This window comes from Canis lupus, chromosome 6, assembly GCF_048164855.1.
Source record: "Canis lupus baileyi chromosome 6, mCanLup2.hap1, whole genome shotgun sequence".
NCBI lineage: Eukaryota > Metazoa > Chordata > Mammalia > Carnivora > Canidae > Canis > Canis lupus.
Genome location: NC_132843.1, coordinates 54,185,214 through 54,206,290, shown reverse-complemented (window position 1 = coordinate 54,206,290; position 21,077 = coordinate 54,185,214). Strand labels below are relative to the sequence as shown.

The 21,077-nt window shown below is 36.4% G+C and overlaps 1 protein-coding gene across 9 annotated transcripts in view; it reads left to right on the top strand.

Moving 5' to 3' along the window:
- Window positions 1-21,077, top strand: part of VAMP4 (vesicle associated membrane protein 4) — a 30,834-nt gene that overhangs the window by 2,591 nt on the left and 7,166 nt on the right. For 8 of the 9 annotated variants that reach the window (XR_012033014.1, XR_012033015.1, XM_072830598.1 and 5 more), the window contains 5 exons: window positions 275-394; window positions 6,183-6,229; window positions 9,469-9,519; window positions 17,340-17,440; window positions 18,654-18,733. Coding sequence is in view for 7 of the 9 variants with exons in the window: in XM_072830598.1 (XP_072686699.1) it covers window positions 329-394; window positions 6,183-6,229; window positions 9,469-9,519; window positions 17,340-17,440; window positions 18,654-18,733 (345 nt within the window). In the remaining 2 variants the exon portion in view is untranslated. The remainder of the gene's footprint in view (window positions 1-274; window positions 395-6,182; window positions 6,230-9,468; window positions 9,520-17,339; window positions 17,441-18,653; window positions 18,734-21,077) is intronic. The other variant, XM_072830605.1, reaches the window with a different exon arrangement.

Sequence of the window (21,077 nt, the reverse complement as noted above, 5' to 3'; positions counted from 1 at the left end):
CACTCTTGAATTTTGTAAAAACTTTTCACTAGTTTCCCCTACATGTTCTCTTTTAAAAGTTACACCTATTTTAATAGTTTTAACTATTTTTTAATGTATTGAGGCCTGGCGTGGAGGACAGGATCACGTGGAATGAAGCAAAGGCGGAAGGCGGGTAGTTTGAAGTCAGAGAAGTGAAGGAGGCTCCATTGTACAAGGCCTTGAACACTATTTAAGTAATTTATCTTGTGCCCCCAAAATCTCGAATCAGATGGAATTTATTTTTCTCTTCAAGGTGGCGAATACTTACTCTGCTGGGAAACAGAAGAGTACTTCTTGAGTAAAAAGTATGCCTCCCAAGTTCAAGCGCCACCTAAATGATGATGATGTCACTGGTTCTGTGAAAAGTGAAAGGGTGAGTTTAGAATCTTAATTTCTCAAACAGATTCAAATAAGTTTTTATTCCTTTTTCTAGTCTTTCAAAGTGAATTTTATACAAGTACAGAGCATCTTATTCAGAACTCTGGAACAGAATATGACTGGAATTCAGAGTTTTTCAGATTTTAGAAAGATAGTTAAGTGCATATTATATAATAGCCTTTTTGCATCTGGAGCAGCACCTCCAAAAATATTAGTATTTCTCGGAGAAATGTTTGATTACTGGGGGCCTGTGTGAGGCAGTCGGTTCCGCATTGGGCTCTTGGTTTCGGCTCAGGTCATGATTATCAGGGCTATGAGATCAAGCTCTGAGTCAGGCTTTGCATTGGGTGTAGAGCCTGCTTAAGTTTCTCTCTTTCCTCCTCCTCTCCCCATCTCTCCCACGCTAAAAAAAAAAAAAAGAAAAAAGAAAAAAGAAAGAAATGTCTCATTGCTGTAAGTGTATAAGTAAAGCATATAAATAAATTAGCTAGCATCAATTCAGGTCAGGTTTTCCTACAAATATGTTTTGGCTTCAAACTTACGAAACCTTGATTTTCAGAACTTTTTAGATTTTTGGAATTTCAGATAAAGGATTTTAGTTCTATAATTGTCTCAGAGTCTAGAGTGTTTTTTATATAGTGTTCAATTTCTGATTTATCCCAGAACATTCTATGCAGATATGTGTACATCTAGAAGTTTTGCAGAATCTTGAAAAGATAGCATTTGAAAGGAATGTGGTAGATAGGTTACTTTTAAAATAAGTACTCAAGAAATACTTATTGAGGAAAGGAATTAGTCTTTTTCTTTTTTATCTAGCAACCTGAAGCCCTCACTCACTTCCTATCTTATTACTGTTCCTTCATTTACTGATTCATTTATTGACCACCTGCCATTGTGCTAAAAAACTGGAGGGCATAGTCTGCTTGACTTTATTTTACACATTCCTGTTTTGTACAAGCTCTGAATCTCATTATTCACTCTTTCCAACATCTTATGATGAAAAAGTGTCTTTTAGTACAATATGGGAAACATTTGTGTTTTCATTATTTTTTTTTTAAGATTTTATTTATTCATGAGAGACACAGAGAGGCAGAGAGAGAGGCAGTGGGAGAATCAGGCATCCCGTGGAGAGCCCAATCTAGAACTTGATCCCAGGACCCTGGGATCACAACCTTAGCCAAAAGCAGAGGCCCAGCCACTGAGCCACCCAGGCATCCCCGTCTTTTCCTTATTCTAACTCTCTTTGTGGTTTGTTTTTTACTTAAAGGGGTAGAATCCACCAATAGACAATTGCTAGGAAGCTTTTCAAAATAAGTTTTATGTATATACTTAAAATTAAAAATATAGTCTCAATTCCACTGCTAAGACTATAACTATGGCACTTTCTTTTTATGTTGTTGGTTGGTTACTACCACAATTTATTGTAAAAATAGGATATTGAACCAGAATTGAATAAAACTGGCTATTTAAATAGAGACCTCTTTTTGAATGTGTATTAGATGGTGAAATTTGATAACTGATTCTAATAATTTATGAATTACTTTTAAGAACTTTAAAGTGTAGTTCTACTTTTCTTTAGTAACAGCTTTATTGATCTGTAATTCACATGCCATACAATTAACTTTTAAAGTGTACAATTCAGTGGTTTTTAGTGTATCTGCAGAATTGTGCAACTATCACCGCAGTCAACCTTAGAACATTTTCATCATTGTAAAAAAGAAATCCTGTATCTTTTAGCATTTGTCCTCCATTCTTCTCATCCTCTCAACTCTAGACAACCACCAGTCTATAGATTTGTCTACTCTGGGCATTTTATATAAATGGAATCCTACAATCTGTTGTCTCTGTAATTGGCTTTTTGGATTTAAATCATGTTTTTGAAGTTCATCCATGTTGTAACATGTGTCGGTATCCCATTCCTTTTTACTGCTGAATAATATCACAGTAAATGGATATATCACATCCATTCGTCATTGTTGGACATTCAGGTTTTTTGGGAATATTAATGATTTTTTTCATACTACTTCTGGCTGTTGGCTTTTTGGCTATTTGACTGTTAAGAAGAACAGTGCTGTTGGGGTGCCTGGGTGGCACAGTTAGGCAGCCACCTCTTGGTTTTGGCTCAGGTCGTGAGATCAAGCCTTCCCGTCGGCCTCCACACTCAGCATGAAATCTGCTAAAGACTTTTTCTCCCTCTCATTCTGCCCCTTCCCCCTCCCCACATACATGCACAGTGCTTTTTCTCTCTAAAATAAATAAATCTTTAAAAAATAAAATAAAATAAATAAAATAAAATAAAATAAAATAATCTTAAAAGAAAAAATAGCAGTGCTGGAGCACCTGGGTGGCTTAGTCAAGTGAGCATCTGACTCTTGATTTCAGCTCAGGTCATGATCCCAGAGTCGTGAGATTGAGTGCCACATTGGGCTCCACATGAGTTTGGGGTCTGCTTGAGATTCTCTCTTCCTCTCCCTCTGCCCTGTTCTCCCCTGACTGCCCCCAAACACTTGTATTCTCTCTCAAATAAATAAGTCTTTAAAAAAAAAAAATAGCAGTGCTATGAACATTCAAATGCAAGTTTTGAACATGTTTCCATTTCTCTTGTTCGAACACCTAGGAGTGGGATTGCTGGGTTAGTTATGATCAATCTCTAGAAGAATTGCCAGATTGTTTTCTAAAGTGCCTGCATAATTTTTGCATTCCCACCAGCAGTGTATGTGGATTCCATTTTCTCCACATTTCTCCTACCAACAAGTTGCTCCTCATCACCAATTTCTCATCAAATTGATTATTTAAAAATTTTTTTGATTATTTAATGCCTTTGTCCCAAAATCCATCTTTGTATTAATATTGCAAACCCTAACATTCTTTTCGTTAGAATTTGCTGATGTATTTTTTCCACCTCTTTTTTTCATACTTTGACATTCATTTAGGTGAATTTTTTATAAACAGATATTTGCTGGAATTCTTGGACTCTAATCATGTGTAGTTTTTAGTTTTAATAGGAGCATTCAAACCATCACATTTGTTATGATAACAAACATATTTGGGCTTTTTCTGTATTAGCCAGTCCCTCTGCTGGCCATGAATGCCTTTTCCCCTGATCATTGGTTGGCCCTTTGCTATCATTTGGATCTCAGCTTAAGTTTCACTTCTTGAGAGTGATTTTCCATGACAACCTAATCTCATTTAGTCACCCTGTCACTTTCTCTCCTGTCACTGTTTCAGTTCTCTGCATAGCATTTGTTACTATCAGATATTTTTCTATGAGAATTCAGACCTTCTCTGTCTTGTTCAAAGCTGGTGCTTACCTAGAACAGTGCCTAGCACATAGAATATGTGCAAATGTATTTATTAAATGAATATTGAGGGGGATCCCTGGGAGGCTCAGCGGTTTAGCACCTGCCTTCAGCCCAGGGCGTGATCCTGGAGTCCTGGGATTGAGTCCCGCATCAGGCTTCCTGCATAGTGTCTGCTTCTCCCTCTGCCTATGTCTCTGCCTCTCTCTCTCTCTGTCTCTCTCATAAATAAATAAATAAATAAATAAATAAATAAATAAATAAAATCTTAAAAAAATGAATATTGAATCCTATTTTCATTGTCTCAGTCTCTGTGATGTTATATATTATACATAGATATAATTCATTATATTTCATGTTTTCTCTCTTTTCCCTGACTACTTTGGCAGATTGTTTTTCATCATCTCTCCCCATCCCCAGTATCATTAGGTAGTTTTAAAATGTCCTTCTTTTCTCTCTCTCTCTTTTTTGTTCTTAACTTCATATCTTAACAGTAATGTTTAAATCTGTGTTCTCTATCAGTATACTAAAGACCAAATATACCCCTTCCATTGCTTTACTTTGTCATTCCAGCCAGCTTCCTGCATCCCCTGTTCCTTTCCCTGGTGAGGTACACCCCTTACTCTTACTTCTGCACTTCATCCTTCCACTCCTGCATCTAGGTTTTATTGGAACAATTTTGGGCTCTTTTATTTATTTTTTAATTTAATTTTATTTTTTTTAAAGATTTTATTTATTCATGAACTACAGAGAGAGTGAGGGGCAGAGACACAGGCAGAGGGAGAGGAGGCTCCATGCCAGAAGTCCGATGTGGGACTTGATCCTGGGTCTCCAGGATCACACCCTGGGCTGCAGGCGGCGCTAAACCGCTGTGCCACCGGGGCTGAATTTTGGGTTCTTTCAGAGTTTTTCTTTATATTATGCCGTTTCTTTTTCAATATCTATAAGATAAAGTTCACAATCACATTATCATCATTTATTCAGATTTGACCAAATGTTTTATTAGATTCATCAATTGTATCAATGTCTTAGAATTTTTATTCTAATTTAATTGGAGTTTTTTTGGCTGGTGAAATTCCTTGAGTAATTTTCTCATAAAAGGCACATAGGCGATGTATCTGTTTCCTATTGTTGTTGTAACAAATTACCACAAATACAAAACATGAATTTACCATTTTATACTTCTGGGGACCAGAAGTCCAAAGTGGGTCTTCCTGGGCTAAAATCATGGCTCTAGCAGGCTATGTTTCTTCTGGAGGGGCTAGGGGAGAATCTGTTTCCTTGCCTTTCCTAGCTTCTAGAGGCCGCCTGTGGTCTTCGGCTCATGCTCCTTCCACTGTCTTTAAAACCAGCAAAGATCTTCTAACTCCTCCCCTTCCCTTTGTTCTTTCCCTCCCTGTATTCTCTCTCACCATTCTCACTCTTTCGGTCCCTTTTACTCTGGCATTTCTGCCTCCCTATTTTAAGAACTCTTGTGATTCTGCCTCCTTTTAAGAATTCGTGTGATTATGTTGGGCCCACATGAATGATCCCTGTTGATTTTCCCATCTCAAGATTTTTAGCTTAATCACATCTGCAGAGTCTCTTACTTAGCATACAAGGAAATCTGTTCACAGGTTTCAAGGATTAAGACAAGGATATCTTGGGGAGTTATTATTCTGCCTACGAGTTATACTCTAAGTTCTTGCATGCTGAAAAGGTGTTGTTGCAAGAGGGTGCGATCATCTTCATCATAAGGAAAATAGTTACATCTTATAAGATAAAAGTATAAAGTTGTTTTTGTTTTGAAGTTCTAATATGTGTAGAGGGTCATTTGTGAACTATGAAGGTAATAGGTAGACTGTGCCAATTATTAACCCTGTCTCCCAGCTCCAAATCTGTCTTCTGTACTCCTCTCTCATTCTGGAGCTGGCTCTGCAACTACGTTTCTTCTTTGCCACCTAGCTTCTTATTAGGTTCTGCTGGTAGAAGGAGACCGAAGGAGACCGGATGGAAAGCAGGAGAGAGAAGGGACTTAACTTCTTTCTGATTGCCTACGGTTCCTTATTCCTCTACTGGCTTTGGTGACCTTTCTGCCTTATAGTCAGTCATGGGATCCTGATATTATAAGCATTTTCTTTGTAAGGTTGGCATATGTGGTTCTGTCTTTTGGCTTATAGTGAAGCACAACTGATCACTCTTGTCTCTGGAACCTTGGAGTTAAGAAATTTCACTAGGGGGACTCCTGGGTGGCTCAGTGGTTAAGCGTCTGCCTTTGGCCCAGGGTGTGATCCTGGAGTCCCAGGATCGAGTCCCACATTGGTCTCCCTGCATGGAGCCTGCTTCTCTTTCTGCCTATGTCTCTGCCTCTCTCTCTGTCTCTCATGAATAAATAAATAAAATCTTAAAAAAAAAAAAAAAAAAGAAATTTCACCAGGGTAGAACTCCGTTCATTACTCCTTTTGAATCTGAAAACTTGTCTTTTTTTTTTTTTTTTTTTGACAGAGAAATCTTCTGGAAGATGATTCAGATGAAGAAGAAGACTTTTTTCTGTAAGTTTTTGGTTTTAACAGCTTTATTGGGGTATAATTAACATCTAATAAAATATATAGAGAGTATGTGGATTTTGATACATGTACTATACACCTGTGAAATTATCACCAAAATCAAATGATAAACATAACCATCACCTCAAAAGTTTCCTCATACTCCTTGGTAATCTATCACTCCCCCAATCTCTAGGCAACCATTGATCTGTTTTGTATTTTCTAGAATCTTTTAAATAAATGGTATCAGACAGTATGCCTTATTTTTTTAATGGCTTTATTCGCTTTGCATAATTATTTTGAGATTGATCCATACTGTCACATGTATCAGCGATTCCTTTTTTATTTCTGAGAAGTATTCCATTATCTGAATGTACTGCAATTCATTCATCCATTCACTTATTGGTAGATATTTAGGGTGTTTATAGTTTTTGTTATTATGAATAAAGTGGCTATAAACATTTATGTACAAGTTTTTGAGTGGGCTTATGCTTTCAGTTCTCTTGGGAAAATACTTAGGAGTTAGTTGAGTGACTGGTATATTTGTACAGCTGTTTTCAAAAGTGGTGTACGTTTCATATTCCCACTAGCATTGTACAAGAGTTCTAGTCCAAATCTCATAAGTACTATATACATTCAATGTTTTAATTTTAGCCGTTCTTACAGGTATGTGGTGTTACCTCACTATAGTTTTAATTTGCATTTCCCTAATGACAGATCATATTGGTCATCATTTTTTGTGTGTATTTGCCATCCTCATATCTTCTTTGATAAAGTACATTAAAATCTTTTGCCCAAAAAAAAAAAAAAAAATCTTTTGCCCAGTTCTAAATGTGTCTTCTTATTCAGTTGTTTATGTATTCAAAATACAAGTTCTGTGTCAGATATGTCTTACAGATACTTACTTAGTCTGTAACTTAATCTTTTTTCATAATAGTATCTTTTGAAGATCAAACTGATTTTGATAAAATCAATTTATTACATTTTTTTCTTTTATTGTTTTTTCTTATTTAAGAAATATATGCCAAACCCAAGTTCACTAAGATTTTCTCCTATGTTCTCTTATAGGAGTTTTATAGTTTTGGCTTTTACATTTAGGTCTATAATCTATTTCAAATGAATTTTTTATATATAGTTGAAGTAAGGGTGAAGGGTGATTTTTTTGTTTTTGTTGTTGCATACAGCTATCCAGTTGTTCCACCACTATCTGATGAAAAGATTATCCTTTTCCCATTGAATTGCCCTGATACTTTGCCAGTTAATTGACCTGATCTATCCTTTACAGTTATGATTAGAAAGAGCTGTGTTCCTACAGGCCTAGATTTATTTGCAAAGTCAGGAAGGAGAACATATTGTTGCAGTTTTCCCCTGAGATTGAGGTAGAGGGGTGTGCCTGAGGGGAAACATTGGCCGCCTTTGTTATAATGTTGCAATGTTTTTGTAGAGGCTTTCCCCCTCCCAAATAAAAACGTTTTATAGAAAGTAATTGGGGATCCCTGGGTGGCGCAGCGGTTTGGCGCCTGCCTTTGGCCCAGGGTGTGATCCTGGAGTTCCAGGATCAAGTCCCATGTCGGGCTTCCTGCATAGAGCCTGCTTCTCCCTCTGCCTGTGTCTCTGCCTCTCTCTCTCTCTCTCTCTGTGACTATCATAAATAAATAAAAATTAAAAAAAATAAAAAATAAACATAGAAAGTAATTGACAGCTGTAAAGCAGTGAACAAAAAGAGCTTGCCAGATAGGAAGCAAATCCATTAACAGGAAATAGTATCACTTTGGCAAGGTCAGATGAAGTGGGAAGATAATTTCCTACATATGACACGATTTCCAAAGAGTCACAAAGCTAATTGCCATGGTGCCAATTATGGTGAAAAGCCTTAGATCTAGAGCAATAGCTGCCTGTCAGAAAGGAATTTAGGATTGAACAGAAGGCCAGAAGGTTGAATAAGTGATTCCTTCATGGTAAGCTGGATACCCTTGTAAGAAACACTTCAGACCAGTAGTGTACCACCGGAAATCTGCTCCCAAATAATGTGCATCTTTCAGATGGCCTGGCAGCCAACTGGCTGAAAGTGCAGCTTCCACACACTGTGGCCCTGAGTGTTGAAAGGGAGACAAAACAAATTTTTAAAAAATTAATCAACACCCAGGTTTATAGCAGCATTATTCACAATAGCCAAAAGATAGCGCAAGCTAAAGGTCAATCAACAGGTGAATGGATAAACAAAGGGTGATATATCTGTACGATAGAATATTACTTGGCCTTTATTAGTCAGTCTTAAAAAGGAAGGAAATTCTGACACATGCTACAACATGAATGAACCTCAAAAACATTATGCTAAGTAAAAGAAGCTGATCACAAAAGTATAAATTTTACATCATTCCACTTATATGAAGAACCTAGAGTAGACAAAGTCATGGAGACACAAAGTAGAATGGAGGTTGACAGGAGCTAAGCAGAGGAGGAATGGGAGTTAGTGTTTAACTGGTACAAATCTTTTTTTTTTTTTTTTTTTTTAAAGTAAGATCTACACCGAACATGGGGCTCAAATTCAGCACACTGAGATGAGGAGTAGCATGCTCTACCAACTGAGCCTGGTACCCGATTCTAAGTTTTAAAAATTTTTGTGCTTACACCCTATTCTCTATCATCAGAGGAATGATAATTACCCAAAATATCTCAAAGTTTTTATTTCCAGAATCTTAAAATGGATTGGTTGAAATGATATAACACATGACAAATAATTGGAGAAATGTTGGTATTTTTGTAGACTCTTAGATTTCCCTTTAGCTTTGTTGATAAGTTTAAGATGAGTAACAAAAGTGTTTTGAATGGATTTCCTCTATATTCATTCCTGATAATCAGCATTTTATGATAACCTAATTCAAAGGTGAATTTACTTTTAGTGTTCTGTAATTGATCATAAAGTTATTCATAGTCACTGGCATTTCAGTTCTCATGGTTTCAGAGTTTAGTGATTAGAACAACCTATATATAAACAAAGGATTATATAAACCCTGTTTTCTCTGAAAATTTTAACATTTAGAAGAATTAGGTTAGTTGTGGCTAGCACCGACCAGCACTGAATACCAGTGAAGTACAGATGTGTGGTTACATATCATTTAGTTCAGCAATACCAGTAAAATATGATTTCTTATAATAGATGATCCATGTTTAGAACTAAGCTTGATTGTATGTATTTTTTTTATGCTCTCATTATGAATATGTACTCGGTATTTTGTTTTCAGAAGGGGACCATCTGGACCAAGATTTGGACCTAGAAGTGATAAAATTAAGCAGTAAGTTCCTGAGCTACTCATTTGTTTAAGTGATTGTCATATTTCTGCATGGGCCCGGGGTTAGCAATCTGCACCTATGATTCAAATCTAATTGCTGCCTATTTTTCTGAATAAAGTTTTATTGGAACACAAGCATGCCTATTTATTTTCTTATTATCTGTGGCTGCTTTAAAATTACAGTGGCAGATTTGAGTAGTTGTGACAGAGACCTTGTGACTCGCAAAATCTGAAATATTTATTACCTGTCTGGCCTTTTACACAAAAAGTTTGCTGAGCCCTGATGTATATAACTACTGGATTGTAAAAACCCAATAATTCTTTTTAGTTTCACAAAGCTACCTCTGAATAATAGATAAGGAAATCCAATTCCTCTTGGTTTTTCTTAACCTGATTATTTTTTGTCAAATCCATTTATTTAGCATAATCTCAAGGTCCATTTTGGTTTTAAATCTATAGCTTGGGATCCCTGGGTGGCTCAGCAGTTTAGTACCTGCCTTTGGCCTAGGGCGCAATCCTGGAGTCCTGGGATCGAGTTCCACGTCGGGCTCCCGGCATGGAGCCTGCTTCTCCCTCTGCCTGTGTCTCTGCCTCTCTCTCTCTCTCTCTCTCTATCATGAATAAATAAATAAATCTTAAAAAATAAATCTATAGCTTGATTCCCATTTTTAGAATTAATGGAAATAATATAATAGATTTAGTTTTTTGAAGTATAATATTTTTTTGTATTCCTCCAGAACTTTTTTTTCCTCCAGAACTTTTTTATATCTATTATTTATCCTAATTCCTATATTGCTCTAAGATTTATGGCTTTCAGTTTAAAGCTTTTTCTGTGTATGTTGGTGATGTTGGTGTTGGTATGTTGGTGTATGTTCTGTGTAGGTTGATGGGTGATGCTATAGTAAATGCATCCAATGTTAGAAGGATCTGGATCCTGAGAGAAGAGAGGAATTGGAGGAGCAGTGAAATAGCCCTGGAAACTGACTAGTTTTGAAGACTAACTGTGGACGATGAACTAAAAGGCCTGAATTCAGGATCTAAGGAGGGATAGTCACTGCTGTAGTTCAGGATATACTTGGCACACAATAGGAAGGGTGCTATAATAGGGAATCAAATTATTGGTCAGATACTTGGTCTTTAGTCAGGTAGGTGTTGGTATGAAAAAAAAAATGTCCACACTTAGCCTAATACACTTAGCCAGTGAATTCTGAAATATGAACCAAGGTTACAACAAACTGATTTGAGTGCTAGACAGGATGTTTTTATTTTCTCTTGCTATGTGACAGATTGTCCTGAACTTAGCAGCCTAAAACTACACACATTATCATCTCACATTTCCATGGGTCCAGGAGTTCAGTCACTGCTTAGGTGGGCCCTCTATAAGGGGTCTCACAAGTCTGAAATCAAGGTGTCACCACAGGTATGATCTCATTTGAAGCTCCGAAGTTCAGGTAGTTGTTGCCAGAATTATTTTCCTTGCAAATGTAGAACTCATGGTACTTGCCCCTTCAAAGCCAGCAGAAGAGAGTCTCTGCTGCTCCAAGGCTCTGATTTGGCCAGTAAAGATACAATGAGCTACTTAGATTCAGGCAGTTCATTATGTACATAGGCAATAAAAGGAAGAGTAGCCAAACTTTCTGGGTTCTTATCCTACATACCGAAAATGATGATTCCAAAATAAAAGGGGCTGCACGGCAGTAATAGGAATTGTAGGATACCCAAGCCAATTCTACACTGTAGCTCAGTGGTTTTATGGTCTGCAAATATGCCCTGCAGAAAACTTTCCATACATTATCATAACCTGGAGGGTGGTAAGAAATTGGCTTGTGACAGTCTTCTAGGATGATGAGTGAGAGATGGCCTCACAAGCCATTCATCATCTCATGTTCTGGGAGGATTACAGAGCATTCAGGGTTGTCAGGGTGCCATGGCAGAGCTGTTCATCTACATGAGCCAGGGTGATTTCTGTATCTACCCACATAGTTCTCATACCTAAGCACCCTGGAGTAGGGAACTCCACTGATGACACACTTGTTTTTTGTCCTGCCAGTATGCTTTATTTCCTGTCTGATACCCTTCTGCAAATGGAGCCTAGTACTGAGTATGGCCTATTGAGTCTTTTGAATATGATCTTCCAGCTGAACCCAAACCACTGCTAGTTGTATAGAATGGGCATTGCAAACAAAGTATATGTCTATATTAGCAAGTGCCAATCACATACACACATGAATATTTATATGTACATATTAATTAGCACAGTATATTTGGTGCTCACAGAATTTTAGAACACCAAGGGGTTATTGAGTAAGTATAATGGTTCTTACTCTAGAACCAGAGGCTTGCCAGACTTAGAAGGTGATTAGTCATCAAAATACAATATGAAACTTTGTGGGCACGGGCTCATGAATGCTTATATAACCAGGGTATGACTCTGTTGTGTGCCCCAAATGGCCCAAGATGGAGGAACACAGCCTACCACACAACTTGCCCATGGACACATACCTGGCATTAGTTGAGTAACCAAAACTGTAGCACTGGTGTTTCTTTAAGCTGTACTATCACTACTTGGTTTGTGGTATTTTAATACGGGGTAATTCTTAACTGCATGATCAGCAACATTGTTGCTTCATTTGAATTTGATTGGCATGTTGACACCAGATTATTCCCACAAAAAGTACTACCACTTTTCAGGGAAGGTTTTTTTTTTGTTTTTTTTGTTTTTGTGATTTAAAATATTCACATGCCTATATAACCTATATGGTTCTCTTTGGAATGTTTTCTTGCTTTTAAGTTAAATAATGGCTTTATAAATGCAACTCTAGTGAGTTACAGGCATTATCTCTTAGGGGTAGTAGGGAATTTCCTAACTATAGTCTTGGTCCAAGCATTTTGACTCTATAAAAAGGCCGGCAAGGAGTGTTCATGACAAGGAGTGTTCATGATGTAACAAAAATACATACATAGTTGCAAAAATACAGCATCACTTTAAACCCTTTGTCAACAGTACCTTAAAAAGCCACAAGATGGGGGTGTTAACTATGAAAATAAATATTTTCTGTATAAAATAAGGAATGAGTATTTGTTGCAGAGCATGATTTTTTTTTCTTAATGGAAGAGCACTGACATTAAGCTCATGCAAGTGTTAGGCATTGTAATAAGGGTTTAAAAAACACTGTTACATCTAATTCTCAAAAGAGAGATGATCATCCTCATTTTAAAGGTGAGAAAATACGAGGCTTGAGGAAGCTTAGAATGGACACTACTACACCATGCAGCTTCCCTGCTGATAATTAGAATAGAGGCATTTCAGGAATAGGAGAATGCTGTCTGCCTCTAAGGATGATTTAAGTCAACATTGAAATGTCTTTTCCTTTCTACATGTCTTTATCTTTTCCTGGGCATGCTCTCTTGTGTCCTTTCTTCTACCATATGACTCTCTTTTAACTGGAAATGATATAAGTCTCCTATAAGTCTCCACACCCTCCTTTACAAACTTGTTTTTCCTTTGAGTTCCTAATTTTCTGTTTCAGTTAATAGCATCATCTCCTGACACTCAGTTGCTCAAATTATAAATCTAGAAATCCTCTACCCTTTTCTTGCCCCAGCTTCCTTTATCAGTGTCGTTAATCATTGCTGCTTGAAATATCCCCTCCTTTTGCATATATATGTATATAAATATATTTACATATAAATATATATTTACATATATATTTTTTTACATATATATTTACATATATATATAAAATCTCCATCCCTTAGGTAGGCTAGAATTTTTCCCACCATTAACCTTCATTACTCTGCCCTATTCATGCTTATCCCCTTAAAACTCAGTACCAGGATCTTGATGCTGTCTGTCTGGTTAGGCTGCACAGCTGGTACCATGAGCTTCCTTCCATTATGGCAGTTAATGCACCAGTTTTCTCCAGGAGACTGAAATCAATCAATTTCTTTTTCTTTCTTTCTTTCTTTCTTTCTTTCTTTCTTTCTTTCTTTCTTTCTTTCTTTCTTTTCTTTTCTTTTCTTTTCTTTTCTTTTCTTTTCTTTTTTCTTTTCTTTCTTTCTTCTTTCTAGATTGATTATTTATTTATTTATTTATTTATTTATTTATTTATTTATTTATAACAGAGAGAGAGAGAGGTAGAGACACAGGCAGAGGAAGAAGCAGGCTCCATGCAGGGAGCCCCATGTGGGACTCAATCCCATGTCCAGGATCATGCCCTGGGCCAAAGGTGGCGCTAAACCGCTGAGCCACCCAGGCTGCCCCTCTTTCTAAAGATTGGTCTTAAAACTTTCACATTGGTGTCCTCAGTAAATAGTGTAGCAATTCCTTAATACATGTGTTTTGAATAAATGAAATCTTTTATTGAGATCAGAAGATATTTGTTGAATGCCTGCTTTCTACTTGGCATATTTCACATGATCTAGGAAATAAAAGGATGAGTGGGACAGTTTCTGCTTCTAAGGGATTTAAAGTGTATAATGAGGTTAAGATCAACATAAAATACAAATAGAAATCAGTATTGTAATTGCTGTGAAAATGTAAAAAAATCGTGTGAAATGTGTTCTCACTGGTTTTTTAAAAAAATTATCCTTTATATTAGAATAAATAAGTAGATAATTTTCTATAGAAGTTGCCTTCAGGGCATGAGAACATCTTAAAATATAGAATCACAATTATGAGATTTTCCATTATTAAAGGTTTTACAGTATCTGATTAAGAGTGTTATACCAGTGGATGGTAATATGTGAAAGAGAAAGTAATAATTTATTAATTCCTCAGCAGAAAAATTAAAATGTTGATTGATTTGTTAGATTTATTACATGTATACCATGTTGTTGAGGTAATGTCCCTAAGTTTTTCACAATCTAGTTAAAATTAATCGAGAGAGGGCAGCCCTGGTGGCTCAGTGGTTTAGCTCTGCATTCAGCCCAGGGCGTGATCCTGGAGACCCGGGATCAAGTCCCATGTCAGGTTCCCTGCATGGGGCCCGCTTCTCCCTCTGCCTGTGTCTCTGCCTCTCTCTCTGTGTGTGTCTTCCATGAGTAAATAAATAAAATCCTTTAAACAAATAAAATTAATCTAGAATTGTATGGGTTCTGTTCCAGTTAATCTGCCTTCATCCATGAGGTCTTTTGTTTATAGGGATTCTGGGACTGATCATTGTTATTCTTAACGTTTTTGGGGTTTTTTTTTTTTTAATTTTTATTTATTTATGATAGTCACACACACAGAGAGAGAGAGAGAGAGAGGCAGAGACACAGGCAGAGGGAGAAGCAGGCTCCATGCACCGGGAGCCCGACGTGGGATTCGATCCCGGGTCTCCAGGATTGCGCGCCCTGGGCCAAAGGCAGGCGCCAAACGGCTGCGCCACCCAGGGATCCCGGGTTTTGTTTTAAATAATGTGTAGTGTATCGATATCCATAATATCCATAATCTGATCACATGTAGGGGCTGCAGTGGGTGCTGTCCGCTCCCACCCTGCAGTACTGCCTTAATTTAGGTTATTGTCATCTCTTGCAAATGACAAAAAGTAACTGCCTTGGGAATTTCAAGATTTGTCCTTGCTGAACAATAGCTGTGTTTCTGTTACAGTTCGCAGAGTTCAGTGGAGACCTCTACATTCACTGCCTTATATCTTTCTTAAGTAACTGGGTATGCTTTTCAGGACTTACACCCAAATTGTTTGCTTATTCAGCAAATGTTCATCAAACGGGTACTCTGCCCCAAGCACTGTTGCTGATACTGGGGCTGCAAAAGTGAACAAAATGAGCAGTTTCTGCTTTCATCAAGCTTAGCGTCTAGGGGGGGAAAGGTAGGAAATAGGTATGTACTTTCACTTAGTGTTAAATGCTTTAAATATAGAAGTGGGACAGACAGGCTCTATCACAGCTCTAAAGGTTAATGCAGTGGTTCTGTGAGGGCTGGAATTGTCTGCTTTGTTCATTACTGTCTTCTCTGGGCCAAAAACAATACATAGCAGGCTTTCATTGATTGTTGACTACACTAATTAGTTGCTTGAATATTTGTGCCATTGTCTTTATATAGGATGAACATTTTAGCTGTTTAGGTGATTAGGCATTTTGCTACAAGCCCATCTTAGGGATTCAGGGGATTTTTCGATCTTTTTGGGCAGAAGAGATGTTCTGCGTCCTGGCTTGGGTGATGCTTCTATCTGGTATCCTTCAGTGGGCTCTGTGTGGGAAGCACAGAATTCTGGGAGCTGTGATGAACTGTGAAGTTTGTGTGTGGAAAATCAGTGGGTTTAAAAATGCTTTTCATATAGGAAGGAGAGACTGTCAACAAACGTAGTAATTGCTACTTGAATCTGAGACTACTTCTGAACCCACCTATGTCTAAACGAGTCTGCATTTTGATTTTAAAGCAAACTTTTTGAAGATAGAGCTCTTCAAGGGAAGAGATAAAACGGTTTTAAAACTAGGCATCCAGGCCTCACCCCTGACCCACTGGCTTAGTTTGGAGGATACTATAGAATAGAGGGCAGAGACAAAATGTGTATTGTGAGGTTTTGTTTTGTTTTTGTTTTTTTTAAAGCACCACAGGCAATAATCAACACAATTATTTCTTTCCTAATTAGAAAGTTGCATATCTTTATTTTATAAAGATATTATACTTTATATTATATATATTCTATATAAAATATTTTATATATATATAGTTGCTAGTAATCCAGTGCATTTTAAACATTTTTTGAGTTGTAAGAAACCATGAGTTCACTTTATTTCTCCTTTTAAATATTTCACTGGCATAACAATTTTATTAAGTAATTTAAGGTAATTTTTGTTTAACAGAATGGGAAAACTAAACACTTTAAATTATTATTTTTTTAAGATTTATTTATTCATGAGAGACACAGAGAAAGAAGTAGAGACATAGAGAAAGGGAGAAGCAGGCTCCTTGCAGGGAGCCCATTGTGGGACTTGATCCCTGGACTGAGATCTTACCCTGAGCCAAAGGCTGACGCTCAGCCACTGAGCCACCCAGGCGTCCTTAAACACTTTGAATTATTAAACATTTCTGTGTTTGTGTACTCAAGGTAACTCCTGAGTGAGAGCAAGCAGCTAAGAACCAATTAGATGAATGAGCCAGTGAAGATTAAGTCTTTATTAAACAGTCTGAAATTTGGTTAGAACAGGCCCTCATCACCTAACATAAAGGAGGAAATTATATTTTCATTTTGAAAAACAGCAAAAAGTGTTTCCTTTCTGCTCCCTCTTGGGTGCTTCAGAACCTTTTCAAGTGTACCTGTCTTAAACCCTGTTTGTTTTCAGAGAAAAATGATGAGCAATGAACAGTTACACTCACTGAGCATTAGTATACATTTCCATTTTGGAAATTGAGTATTTTCAAAAGCTAACCTAGGCAAATTCCTTTATTAGCATTAGTGTATAAACTATAGCAAAAGTAGGTTATAACTGTGTCTATGTGATGCCTCTCTCAGTAGCTTATGGAAAAGAAAGTGAAACTAATTATTTAGAGTCAAGCTATTTGATTAAAATCTGCAGTTACCAAGCATTCTGACAGTACATTTAATTTGCAGGAACAGGGCTAAAAATAAACTATCTTTAAGTTAAATATGACTTTTACTTATATTATCTTTAATTGCCTGAGTACTCAAGCCCACAAAGAAGGACACTGCCAAGCAGCCTTCACTTAAACATTTTATAGTTGGATATTCATCTGAAAACTCGCTATTTTCTATCATGGAAGTTTTCTAATGAAAGTTTCAAAAATTATAAAAATGCTCAAAAGAAAAAATAATTTTTATTTTTTTAATAATTTTTAAATCTTTCTTTTAAACTAGTGTTCAGAATCAGGTGGATGAAGTTATTGATGTCATGCAAGAAAATATTACAAAGGTAATTGAAAGAGGGGAGAGACTAGATGAACTACAGGACAAATCAGGTACAGATACTTCATATATTTCTTGATATTAATCTGTGTTTTGATAGTTTCTCTTTCCATTTCTCTAGCCAGAATTTAGGAATCTTGGCTTAGGAAAATGATATTTGGTTCTTAAGTTTGTGATTTTAGTATTTTTACTTTAGCTCCCTTTACTTGACTCATCTTACTGCATTATTTAATTGTTGGGTTGGGAATAGAAAATTTTTAAATTTATTGTTGGAAAGTTAGAGTGGTTTTTTTTCTTTTTTATGTTGATGTGTGTTGTATTTTTTCTCGCGATCGCAATCTCAAGAAGGAAAAGTCTAATCACTTCAACACTTAGGTCAAAGTTAATCTGTTTTTATTTTATGCTTTCTCTGGTAACTTAGAAACATTTCTTTATTGACAAATGTTAGTCTCTGTATTTGTAACAGTTGCTGGCATATGTTGGGTACTCAAATATTCTTTAAATAAATGATGAGTGGCGAAATACCCGACTAATCCTTGATAGTTTGTCTAACAACTTATTTAACCACTTTTAAAATTAATTGTTTTACCTCAGACTGTTTCATGGTTTATTTATCCATTGTCCTGTTCATGTTTGATTCAGATTTTTACACTATTAGTTTTTTAGTGGGCACGCTTGTATATGTCTTCTTGTGGTAGGGTATGTAACTCAGAATAAATTGCTGTTTAGCTTTATTTATTTACATAAATATTTTTAGCTTTACATAATACTGTCAAAGTATTCTTTAAAATTATTAAATTTCTGCTGATTTATATCTTTACTAGCTATGTATGAGAATTCCTGTTCTGCATCCTCAATAAAACTGATACTGTCCCAGCAGTAAATAAATAAATATCATTGTTTTACTTTAAAATCAATCACTTTCTGTATCTTCTAAGAATCTAACCTTCTCCATGTGTAAATTTTTTTCTATAGGTATGTTAAGTATTTGAATTTTTAAAGAGTATTTTCTTACCAGAATTTATGTTTTTGTGAAAGCATTGAGGCCCTGGAAAAAATGACCTACTGCTATTTTTTGCTTGCCTCCCTCACCCCCATACAGATTGCCAGAGTTTGTGGGTGGAGGAACGGGAGGATGTTGTTTTCATGCTTAAAAGGCAATACATTTGCAGAAGTAGAAATTAATATTTTCTTGTCTTTGTGTGACTAGATAAAAGAATCCTGTTATGTCGTTTAATCCTTCTCTCCATCCTCTATGTGATATAGAAAGCTTATCGGATAATGCAACTGCTTTTAGCAACAGATCCAAACAACTTCGAAGGCAAATGTGGTGGCGTGGATGCAAAGTAAGTCAGTAGACACTGCGTTAGTTGCCCAGGATCTCAAGTGGTCTTCAGAAAAAAAAGGGCCTCTAGACTCGAAGCTCTGTGAGGACAAGGACTACTACTGCCTTGTTTATTATAGCTTCTGAACTTGAGACATGCTGGGACTCAGTAAATATTTGCTGAATTTATTAATAGCTCTGGGTACAGGAATAACTAAAGGAATCAAGCAATTCTTAAAAGGATGTTTTCATGGATTTCCTCATATAAAGTAAGCCAAGTTTTATTAGTAATTTAGCTACTTGTAGACTACCTTATGAGAAATATAAATTTTTCATATAGTTTATTGTTAGTACCTTTTTGGAACAACTTATAACATTACATAGAGATTTTAAAAGATGGAATGGAAGCTAGAGAAAAGTACGATTTTCTGTTGGAGAAAAATAAAAGCAGTTTATATGTTAGAACCCATTATAACAAATGAGGCTTAAAAAAAACCCTCACTATTCTTTATTATTCCAAAGAAATCAGAAATAAAAATGTTTAACAAGCTAAAACATGAGAATCAATATGTACTAATATATTCATGCAAAACATTTTATAGAAATGTATTTGCCTCTTAAATATGGCTACTAATCATTAAAATGTTTAAGATTACATAGAGAATTTCATGTCATGTGAGCAATTTTTTTTTCCTCTCAATTCTGTGTATCATTTTTGGCTCTGTTGGAAAGTCTTAGACATGAATTCATTGTTTTTAATCTCTCATTTTTAAGTTTGAACTTGACTTTGCCTTATGCTAAGAATTTCTTCCAAGAGTTGCTGTGGATTTACTTATTTTTGTCTGTCTGCCTGTTGAATCATCTTACTTTCAAAATAGAAATGAGGAAAGAAACAGGTTTCATTGTTCCCCTTGTCTAGTAAAGAATAAATTTCCCATCCTCTATAAGTTTTCCTTTTTTTTTTTTTTTATTTATTTATTTATTTTTTTTTTTTTTTTTTAAAGATTTTATTTTTTAATTCTTATTTATTTATGACAGTCACAGAGAGAGAGAGAGAGAGGCAGAGACACAGGCAGAGGGAGAAGCAGGCTCCATGCACCGGGAGCCCGACGTGGGATTCGATCCCGGGTCTCCAGGATCGCGCCCTGGGCCAAAGGCAGGCGCCAAACGGCTGCGCCACCCAGGGATCCCTTTTTTTTTTTTTTTAAAGATTTATTTATTCATGATAGACATAGAGAGAGAGAGGCAGAGACACAGGAGGAGGGATAAGCAGGCCCATGCCAGGAGCCTGACATGGGACTCGATCCCGGGACCCCAGGATCGCGCCCTGGGCCAAAGGCAGACGTGAAACCCCTGAGCCACCCAGGGATCCCAAGTTTTCCATTTTTATAGAAATTCTCTATACCCTGGTTTGGAAGAGCCAAGGGTCCATGAGCCACTCACTTCCTCTCTCCCTATGTACACATGACCCATTCATGTAGCCACTAAAAGATGATCATAATGTGCATTTTGCCTAGCTTCTTTTCACCATATCTAAAGATTGTTGTTTTGTATCTTCTGGATTTCAGACCGGAGGAACAGTTATGCCTTTTTTTTTTTTTTTTTTTTTGAAAAGTAAGTTTTAAGGAGAAAAATTGAATTATATTTTAAAATTATATTTGAATTATATTTCTATATCAGAAAGGGAGACAGAACATAAAGACTCCTAACTCTGGGAAATGAACTAGGGGTGGTGGGAAGGGGAGGAGGGTGGGGGTGAATGGGTGACGGGCACTGAGGGGGGCACTTGACGGGATGAGCACTGGGTGTTATTATGTTAGCAAATTGAATGCCAATAAATAAATTTATTATTTAAAAAAATGAATTATATTTCTAAATAGTCCCTATATCACTACCATTTTCTGGATTGACTTTGTAATGATGATTGAGGAAAGGGGATATAGGGACAGGAAACAAAAAAAAAAAAAATAGAGACAGGAAACAAATCAGAGGTTGCCAGTGGCTAGCTAAGGGTAGGGAGGTGCATACTGACTATAATAGAGCATGAGGGAACTTTCGGAGTGATGGAGTGCCTTATGTTTGATTGATGGTGGTGGCTGACAACTCTACATTTGTCAAAACACATCAAAATGAAGTTTAAAAAGGTGAATATTATTCTAGATAAAGTATATTTCAATAGACCTGACTTTAAAAGTGAACAAAATTATCCAGTAGGTGCGGAGAATTTCTACATTGTTTTATCATAATTAATAATTTTAATAGGCACCTGGTGTCCAAATTGCAAACCTTCCATGTATTCTCTTGGTCAGTTTGTTCCTGTCACAAATATGATGCCACTAAAATGTTACCTGTAGCTGTTTTAGAAA